The sequence below is a fragment of the Condylura cristata genome, unplaced genomic scaffold, assembly GCF_000260355.1.
Source record: "Condylura cristata isolate star-nosed mole 26May11 unplaced genomic scaffold, ConCri1.0 scaffold00008, whole genome shotgun sequence".
Lineage (NCBI taxonomy): Eukaryota > Metazoa > Chordata > Mammalia > Eulipotyphla > Talpidae > Condylura > Condylura cristata.
Window position 1 is genome coordinate 39,156,550 of NW_004567109.1, and position 11,065 is coordinate 39,167,614.

Consider the following 11,065-nt stretch of genomic DNA (forward strand, 5'->3'; position numbering starts at 1 on the left):
GGGCGGGTCAGGAGAGGTCTGCCACGCCATGTGGTCACCTCCGGGGCAGGCGGGAATCGAACTCATGCGGAAGTGGCTTTAGCGTCTCAGTGCAGTGCTTTAACCCGCTGCGCCACCAGCGAGGGCCCAGATGTATTTTTTAATGACCAAGTATCTCAAATGGCTAGGGACATTTAAGGAATAAAATTTGTAATAATGAGCATTTGTTCATTATTTTACTTACTATCAATAGACAATGGATGAAGATGGTAGGAAATAAACCAAATAATAGATATAAAACCCCCATTAGCTTCTTTTTAAGTCAAATGATATTTGAACACACACTACTTTTTACAAGCTTGAAAATCACTATAATGATAATTGTTTTGATGTAACATTGCATGTATTAAGTCGAAGAAACTCCTGTGAATTTGTTTATACAAATGTGCTTCACAATTTCTAGCTATTAAATCTGAATGAGTATCATACATGCATACTCAGACATGTGTGCATGCTATTATAAATGATTAACAAGTTAATTATTTGTAATGAATGAGATGAAAGAAGTCATGCTTGAGAGTTTCCTCTCCATTATCAAATCTTGATTTTCCATCTAAAAAATATAAAATGACCATTTTTTCAATTTTTCATGACTTCTCTTGTCCAAATAACCACAGTCATAATCCTGAGCCACTATAACTTCTTTCTCTCTTCTCCAATGACAATCTTGCCCCTTCTTACATATGACAGCTGAATGTTGATAATCCTATATACAGATCTTCCAGGCCTATCATATCCTGGTGGACTGCCTCTCTGTCTTCATCCTCTACTCATCCGCACCCCAGAATCATAACTTCATCCAGACCTTCCATTTTATAAATATCCATGGCACTTTCCCATATCTCTGCATGAGTTTCCTCTACATCCAATACTATTTGTTTCCTTTGCATTCAGTGCTATTTCAGTCCTTCTTCACCAAACTCCTGCTCATTTTTTGGATCTCAATTTCACTTAATCACCCCTGACCACCCACCCCATCCTAGTCTCCTCCCTACCTACCATCACTGCCATCCCCAAATAATGTATGTCTTATTATTCCCTTTCAAGGTACCCTATTCTTTTCCTGTGTTGTATCTAATAAAATTTAATTTATGTCTTTTTGTGTTTCTTTGTTAACCCGTATCCTCCACAGGACTATAAAACCCATGAGAAACTAAACATAAATTTTATAGGTTCATCAACTAATCCATAGTACCTTCCACTGTACTTGGCATCTAGTAGCAACAAGTAATATTTGTTGAATGAATCAATAGCCCAACTGTAATTTTAAAAATCTAGTCAAGCCCAAGTATGTATGTAGAAATGAGTAAAAATTATTGGTATTTGGAATTTGAAAACCAATATAGTCACTCACCTTCTTCACTGAACAAAACTTTTTCATCATTCCAGTGAAAAAAAAAATCACAGGCCTTTCAGGAAATTACCAATGTCATCTCCCCCTCGTGGGTGCTCACTATAGCATAACTGATAAACATGATTCCAGGTTTTAAAAGGCAAAAGAAATAATCTTCCATAAAGATTAAGGACAAATGTGATTGATGATTGAAAATCAGTGAATTCTTACTTCAGTTCTCCTCCATGAATATAATATGCACATAGGCCAGTTAATTTTATTTTTCATGGTTCTTCCTTCTGAATCCTGACTCTGCTAACTTACTTGTTCAACCTTCAATAAACCACTTTATTTTATTGACTTTCTAGTACTCTTACTGCCTACCTCTTTGTATAGCTACGGTTCTGGAAACTCCAGGGAATTTGGATGCTTGAAATAATAAAAACTTGGATGACCCCATCAACACTCTTTGCTCAGTTTGACCAGTGACAAAGTGTCACAGTCCTCATGTCTTTTCATCCATTGCCTACGTGCCCAAAGTCATAGAACATTACTTGTTTTCAATCACCAGAGCATAGTTGAACCACATGAGTCATGCTAGACTTGGCCCCCACAAACACACCCTCCTAGCAGACAAGTAGCTGTTTTAAGGCCTTCATGGTTTCTGACTCAGCTCTCTTCATTTGTTCAGTTCAAAAGGATGAATCATAAAAAGCTACCTTATATCTGCCTTTATCTAATCTTACTTCTTAACCTTTAACTTTCTTTTTGTAAAATGTACTCATCTTTCAAATGAAAAGAATAATTCTTCCCTTGCAAAGTAGATTTTAATAAAACAGTTAATAATTCATCTAAGCGACATGCTTAGCACATAATCAGTGCTCAGAAGTATAACTGCTATTATGTATTATATTATAACTGCTATTATGTATTATATAGCGACAAGTTGTGTGTCAAGTCCCTGAATAAGTTGGATCCTGAAAAATGAGCAACAATTTCAACAATTTCTCACATTCTTACCTAAATCCTTTTTTTTTTTTTTTTTTAAATTCTTGTCCTTGGAACAAACTTTGCAAAATAAGTTAGCTGAGTAGCCTGTGGACAAATCTCTGAACAAAGCTAAGGACTTCCTTAGGAATACAAAACTCCTTAGTTCATCAGGACTGGACTCTACTTCTTTATTGTAATTATCATGATTTAAATCCAGGATCATCTTGTAAATGAAGTGACACTTTTTATGATTTGGATGTTCTTGGTTGAAATATTGTGAATGCTAAAAAGATAGTATGGTAATTTTAACATTGCCTTTTCTCATTGGCAATAAAGACCACACTGACATTTGGACAATTTTAACTTGGTAATTTTTGAAAAGCTACTGTTCAAGTCATTAAAATAAAAATCGATGCTTAGCTTCTTGATTGCATTAGCAGATTAATTCAGAGGAAACTGTGGTAATATAGAAAAGGCTATTAAGTTTATGTTAATAAATAATTCACTCTTGAAGCAACCAATTATCATCATGATTGGTTGGTATTATTGGACAGTCACTGAGATTTATAGCAATACAATAATGCTTCCCTATGGGTTTTAACCAATTAACATAATTCCATTTCAAACTGCCATAGTACTAAAAGCAAGATAGTGCTTATATTATTATCTCTTTTTCATATGCCTATTGGCCATTTGTGTTTCTTCTTTGGAGAAGTCTCTTTTCAGCTCTTCTGCCCCCCCCCTTTTTTTTTTTTTTAAGAATTGAGACTTTGAGTATTTGAATTTTTTTTTAAAGATTTATTTATGCATAGAAGAATTATAGTGTAGGCCTGAGGTACAGGAGTTGGAAGGTGAGAGGACTCACCAGAGAGAGAGTAGGGAGCAGAACAGGCAGATTAATTGAAATTTACTGCTGAGGGGAACAGCAGACAAGACAGGAGAGGTCTGCTGCACCATGGGGGTTAACTCCCTGGCCAGGAATAGACTCATGCTGCAGTGGCTGGTGTTAGCTTGGTAGAGCTGAGATTTTTTTTTTTTTTAAAGATTTATTTATTTATTCATACAGACCTGGGGTACAGGCCAGAGATGCGGAGGGTGAGAGGATTCACCAGAGACAGAGCGGGGAGCAGAACAGGCAGATCACGAAGTATACTGCTGAGGGGAGCAGCGGGCCGGTTAGAAGAGGTCTGCCACGCCATGTGGTCACCTCCGGGGCAGGTGGGGATCAAACTCATGCGGAAGTGGCTTAAGCTTCTTTGTGCAGTGCTTTAACCCGCTGCACCACCAGGGAGGGCCCGATAGAGCTGAGATTTTAACCCTTACACCAGCACCACCAGAGAAACCCCTCTTTTTGATGAAGTTGTTTGCCTTGTTTTTGCTGAGTTGTGTAAGCTCTTTGTAGATCTTTGATTTCAATCCTCTATCAGTTGTATGATGTACAAATATTTTTTTTTTCCCATTTAGTAGAATGTCTCTTCATTTTGGTTACTGTTTCTTTTGATGCATGGAACTTTAATTTGATGAAGTCCCAACTATTTATCTTCCTATTTCTTCTTATTGCTTCTCTACAAATTGTCAAAGATGGATCTAGAATCAGAGGACCATTTGCTAAAATGCTTCTGTGTGGTTATATTTGTTGTAAAATGCTACTCATCATTTTTCTTCCCAATTGAATAGTGATAACACCCAAAATGATGCCAATACCAAGGAATTCTGGGTAAACATGCCAAATTTGATGACGCACCTAAAGAAAGTGTCTGAGCAAAAACCCCAGGCTACATATTATAATGTGGACATGCTCAAATATCAGGTAAACTAATTTATATGGCCAAGATGTCTCTTTCATGTTACAAATGTATATCCTAAAGTACCTAACACTAGCTAAAAGTAAGTTTAAAAATATTTTTATTCTATTATGTAAGATATATTACTTATAAGGAAACAGAAACCTTAAATGTCTGCATGGAAACTACTTACTGACATAAATATTTGTATATATCCTCATCTGTTTAAACTTTTAACTAAAATATTTTATTATAAAGTCAGAGCAACATGCCATAAAAATAAATTTGCAGCTTACTATATCAATTAAGATTATCAGTATTAATAAACTAGATCACTGTAGTGACATTACTGTACATCTGAAAGTATAAACCTATATCTCTGAGACTTTTATAATGTTTTATAATGTTGCAAACCAACATTACTTCAAAATTAAAGAAAACATTACTGTCTTTTAAATGATTAAATAAAAATAAGGTGGGCTTTTTTTCTGTAATATGATAGTTCTATGAAATATTTTCTAGTAAGATTAATGTTAAGAAATAATTCAGTGCTAAAAGAATGTTTGGTAAGATGCAGTATAATATTTGAGAACTTGTTTTTTTTAATATAGGATTGTTTATACCAAATTATTTCCAGCCAGCATGCTTTAATACCTAATTGAGTCCCAGACACTAGCTCTCCAGCCACTAGATCATTTACAGTATTTTATTAAATATAGTCATTATTTTTCTAAGATGGTAAAATATTTTTGTTATATACATTTTTTTTACATGACTACTTTGCAATTACTAAGGAACTTCTAAACAAATGTTGATTCTGAGCTGGTGCCAAATAATAGATACATAGATGGATATGTATGTTATGTATAAATATAGAGATATAGACATTAACCATGTACATTAAAACCAAATCTATTCAGAGAAAGAGATACATATCTGTAGGGCCCTGATACTTGTCTCCTAAAGATTTCGACTTAATTCATTCAATATGAGACCCACTTTTCTGTATTTTTTAATCATTCCTCCAGGTGATGCTAATATACCCGGTAGGCTGGAATGAAAGTTAAATTATCATTTTAATTTCCATATTTGTTATTAAGTGAACTTAGAAAGTAGACAAAAATTGCCTCTTTCAGTGTGAGTTTAGTATAAAATATTAAGGTACAAGCAGAAGACAATTCTGCAGCTAATTCCACATCCTACTAGCTAAGTTCACAGATACTGAGCACTGAGCCTATGAACTTCAGTTTCTTCACCTGCTTATAAGGGTAGTAATGATTCCCACTTAGATATTTTATCTAGATATTAATATCTAAATGTTGTAAATTGTTGTGAGGAACAACAACCTAATATATTTTAGAATAGTTTATGAATGTTAATAGTCTGGGCCTGTCATTTTGTTTTAACATGCAAGGAACTGGATAGGAGGCACAACTAGTATTTGGTGGGATTATCCTTAATTGAAACATGTTAAGTTTCTGGCCATCAGTAACATCCCCCAATATGTCGATTTGAAACAGTCAAAAATACAGCCTCACATATCCAAAAACATCTCTCTGGGTAGAACAACTACCATGGAGTTAAGACCTATTGAGGAGGATAAAGACTAGAAATGGGCAAAGGCTGAAAGTGATCAGCTTTGAGCCTTCTCACAATAGAATTCTAAATAAAAAGATTGTGCTGATAAAGATCATTAAAGTTAAAACTATTATAATGGTTATCTGATAAAACTGTTGTCAAAAGCTGTTTCTGTTAGCTGAAAAAAAGAACCCATGTATGGGCTTGTTTCTGTAGCAACCTCTCCTAACTTCTCTGCTCAACCTGCCTTTACAACCTTTCCTTGTGGTGCCCAGATAGGCCAGCATTTCTACACCAATGAAGAGTTGTTTATATTCTTCAAGATCAACAAAATCCATAAATAAAATTCTAAGGTCATAAACACATGATCTCTGAAGTGTCCCATGTAAAAAGAGAATTTCTTAGAGCTATTCATCATCATAGTGAACAATTCAGGAAATGATAAGATTGATCATTTTTCAATGAATTCTGTGAATCAGAATTCAAATCATTATTGTCTTCTTTCATCAGTCAAAAGTATTGATTGAAACTTCAGTATTTTAAAGTGGTACATTAGATGACATGAAGTTAAAAACTAACAAAAATATACATTATTTGAATTGACCTCAAGAATTTTCTATAGTCAAGGAAATCATCCCTTGCCCCTCTTGGTTCTTCTAGGCCAACAATAGGCAAGAGAAAAAAATGCTCAAAAAGAAGTTTAATGTAAATGACATGTATACCTCCTAGATACATGAGAAAGGCCCAATAAAAGTAAATAATTCTAATATTATTGTTATTAGATAAGATACATTTTTGTTAATTCCTCAGCCTGAGTTGTCCTTGGTCAATCTCAATTCCTATTAGAATTGAAAACAGACAGTGGAGTTCAGTAGTCAGAGAACGTGGATTCAAGTTCTTACATTGGAAAATCCCATGCAATAATGACATGCTTTGTCCAACTCACTGATGTGTTACTAACAGCAAATATTATAACATTAACAGGTAATATGTATTAAAATATTAATTACATATTATGTGCTAGGGTACTATGCATTAAAATTTCACATAAAATCTCTTTCAATCTTCCCCAACAAATCTAAATATTATTGTTATATTTTTAGTAGCAGTTTAAGTAATAAATGTTATTGTTATAATTCCCATTTGGCAGATGAAAAAATAGTTGAGGTTTAGAGGGTTTTAGTGTCTGGTCTAAGATCATTCAACTTTTAGATGACAGAATCAGGACTCATTCCATTACTGTTTAACTCCTTGACCTCAACTCCTAGCTACTGTGTGACCCCCTCCTGAACTAACATAATGTGCATAATGTGAACTTGATGTAATATATCAATGTTGATGTTGATGTTGGTATTGATTTATAATGATGCATAAGGAAACTTACATAAGGCTATCATACAATGTTACATCATTTAAAATTTTTCATTAATAATAAAGATGAGGGTTCATAGTTGTCAGAGTACTTTCAAATACATTATCTCATTTAAGTTTACATCTTTATAAGCCAGAGGGAGAAAGATAAATATTGGATGGTTTCACTTGTTGGTTGACTCTAAAGAAACCAAACAAAGCATCATACAAAGATAGATTTTAAAACCAAACCTTGAACAGTGATCATAGATTGGAGGCTTCTGGGAGTGGAGTGAGAGGAAGAGGAAGAGGGGAGAAAATGAGGGTAAGGGTAAAGGTGAGAATATGGGGAAGAGAAAGCACAATGGACTATGGGTACTTTTGTGGTGGTAAAACTATTCTGACAGCACCAGAGGGGAGAGATCTTTTATTGTGAAAATATTAACAAGGATGTTAAAAATCGTACTTCATTTAAAAACAATACTGATGATAAAATTAAAAGTAACTAAATAAATCTGTGTCTTTATAATTGTTATAAGTCAACAAGTATGAAATGAGACCTCCCGTCATATTTGTTAAAAGATAATTTTCAAAATAACTTTTGGGAAAAAATATATATAAACGTGAACAATTGTGAACCATTTAATGTAATTTACTTATTTATATTTAAGGAGAGAGATGCTATTATTTATTTATTTAGATTTTATTTTTTTATGCATACAGAACTGGGGTATAGACCAGAGGTACAGGGGCGATCAGAGAATTCACCAATGAAAGAGTGGGGAGCAGAACATGCAGATTGACAAAGTACACTGCTGAGTGAAGCAGCGGGCGAGACAGGAGAGGTCTGCTGCGTCATGTGGATCACCTCCACGGCAGGAAATCGAACTCACACTGAAGCTGTCTCGGCCAGCTTCACAGTGCTGTGCTCCAACCCACTGCGCGCCACCAGGAAGGGCCCTGTTGTAATTTATTTAATGAAGGGGCTCAGCAGACATTATGTTTGGATTCAAAAGTAGACATATTTATAGGTCAGAACTGTTCAAATAAATATGTACATGAAGTTGGGTTTTCACAGATGAGAGAAAAAAGTCAATTCTCTGGTAGCTAAGCCAGATTTTTCATGTTCATCATCTACATATTATAGTTAGTTGTTAAGTAACTCAAAGATAACATAGGGCTAGAATCAAATATCTTTAAAAGTGCATTGTAAACTGTAATATGCCTCAGAGTTTTTTAGTACTTGATTTGATTTAATCTGCACCAGCTGACTTGAAACACCCTGCCCTCTCTTACGTGGCGCTGTTGAAGGTGATTTTCTCTGCGAGCTCATTTGTAAACAGCATAACTTGATGACACCTCAGTATCTCAGAACACGCCCCTAACAGACAATCAGAGCTTCTGTTAATTGTCTCAGATGAAAGGTAGAACTTTAACCTTCCTCTTTCCTGCCCACTGGACAGGTGTCTGCCCAGGGCATCCAATCCACACCGCTGAACCTGGCAGTGAACTGGCGGTGTGAGCCTGCCAGCACTGACCTGCGCATAGATTACAAATACAACACCGACGCCATGACAACTGCCGTGGCCCTCAACAACGTGCAGTTCCTCGTCCCCATTGATGGAGGTGTGACCAAGCTCCAGGCTGTGCTCCCACCAGCTGTCTGGTAAGGAGCCACTAGTTACCCTCCTCCCCAAAGAGTTCCTCTGGGCAGAAGGATCAGAGACTTAGCACGGAAGAGATGGGTCACAGGAGTCCCAGGTGCCAGGACTCAGGGCCGGGGGCAGAAACCACTGTAGAAGAAAATTATTAGCAAAGGGATTATGATGCCCACACAAAGGTGGAAGTGCCAGTGAAACATGAACTAAGCTAGATCTCCAAGAAATTTTTCCAAAGAGCTTCACTACTGGCCAGATGGGAGAGCAGCTACCTCTGCCACCGCCATGCAGGAGGAAAGGAGGAGGCTGCAGAGGGAACCCTTGAGTCAGGAACCACCACTGTCACACTGCTGACACTGCCTCAGTTTCTTCTCAACATCCACAAACCTGGAGATTGAACTGGGGGTCTAACTGTACTTAGAAGACCCCACATGGTGCCTCGTTGATGGTGATTTTTACTGAGGATCACTTGTAAGCAGCACAGCTTGAGGACACTTCAGAGGTGCTGGCCTGCACAGAACAGCCAGGAAAGCAACAGGACAATGATCTGTACCTTCCTCTATCCGCCAAATCTCATGCAGTGCATGTAACTGGTGGAGCTGAATTTGTATTCAGCACCTTCACTACGGGGAAAGTGAGATGTAGATGTAAAAATGTAGAGGTTCTGTTTTTTTTTTTTTGTAGCCTCTTGTCTATAAAGTACACCAGAGAGGGCAGGAAAATAGACAGTGAGCAGACACTGAGTGCCACTGCAACTGTTTAAGTTATTCTCCAAGGAAACATTCCAGTTTTTCATAGGATCAGAAGTGAAAAATAGACCTTTTTGAACAGGAATGCTATTCCTTTTGACAGCTCCAATTTACATTACTTGAATTAATTGATTAACTTACACTGTATTTTTTTTTCAGAACTAAAAACATTTGACTCTGTGTTGTCCACTAAATGTTAATTTATCTGACTTTGTTGTCTTATTATGATAAGGAATGGGAAAGGAGAGACCAGATAGAAAGATAGATGGTAGATAGATAGATAATGCTTAAATTGTTGCTAACATGTTTAAAAGCCATCTTTTTATTTGTTTATTTTTATTTACTTATGCATAGAAAACTGTAGTATAGGCCAAAGGGGTGGGGATGGTGGTGGGAGGATTTGCCAGAATCAGAGTGGGGAGCAGAATAAGTAGATCTATTGAATATACTGCTAGGGGAATCCGTCTTTTTATATTAACCCCATCTGGAAAAAATATGACACTCATGAAGCAAAAAGCCTTGAATATGGTAAGGATTTTTACCTATCTTATTTTCAGGAATGCTGAACAACAAAGAATATTGTGGAAGATTCCTGATATTTCTCAGAAGTCAGAAAATGGAGGTAATATAACAGATTTAGTTTATCGTTTAACATGTAATACTGCAATAAGTTTTAGATAGTATTAACTATTAATCAAAACACCCTTGGCACTAAAAACATGCATAGAATTTCACTTCATGTTTGTATTGCTTTATGTCAACTCATAAAAGCAAATAATTCTCCAGTGAATTCTTTTTCATCTTTGTTACCTAAGATGCCATAACAGGCCATCTTTAGGCTGAACAGGGCTACTACTGAAATCTGTTTCCATCCTGTAACAGATACCACACTTCATCCAGAGCTGCTGTTAATCATGCAATAGAAAATGCATTGCCTTTTAAGTAGCATGCCCCCAAATTTTGAAGGACCATTTAGTCTAATTTCACTTTTATTGGCATGCTAAAGAGTCACTCATAATATTTAATGACGAATTTTAGTCATTTTTGTCTGCAAAACATAATTTCTAGTAAGTTAGCTTATTTATGTTAACTTTTTTTAAAGATTCATTTTTTTTTATTTTTTTAAAAGATATACTTATTAATATAGACAGATCTGGGATACAAACCAGAGGAGCAGGGCAGTGAGAGGATTCACCAGAGACAGAGTGAGGAACAAAACAGGCAGATTGACTGAATACACTGCTGAGGGGAGCAGTGGGCAGGTCAAGAGAAGCCTGCCATCCCATGTGGATCACCTCTGGGGCTGGGGATTGAACTCTCACTGAAGCGGCTGCAGCTAGCTTGCATTGCAGCACTTTAACCCGTTGTGCCACTGGGGAGAGCCCAAATTTATTTTTTTTATGCATACAAGAGCCAGGCCAGAGGTGCAGGGGTGGGGTGGTGTGGGGGGGGCATGAGATGATTCACCAGATGCAGAATGGGGAGCAGAACAGGAAGATTCACTGAAATACACTGCTGAGGGGAGCAGCAGACAAGACAGGAGAGGTCTGCTGTGCCATGTGTGTCAGCTCCCTGGTTGGGGAT

The 11,065-nt window shown here is 36.5% G+C and overlaps 1 protein-coding gene across 10 annotated transcripts in view; it reads left to right on the forward strand.

Moving 5' to 3' along the window:
* The window catches only part of SGIP1 (SH3-domain GRB2-like (endophilin) interacting protein 1), a 160,814-nt gene that overhangs the window by 146,085 nt on the left and 3,664 nt on the right, over nt 1-11,065 (forward strand). For all 10 annotated transcript variants that reach the window (XM_012722328.1, XM_004679086.2, XM_012722324.1 and 7 more), the window contains 3 exons: nt 4,040-4,172; nt 8,538-8,740; nt 10,039-10,103. In XM_012722328.1, coding sequence (XP_012577782.1) covers nt 4,040-4,172; nt 8,538-8,740; nt 10,039-10,103 — 401 coding nt within the window. The remainder of the gene's footprint in view (nt 1-4,039; nt 4,173-8,537; nt 8,741-10,038; nt 10,104-11,065) is intronic.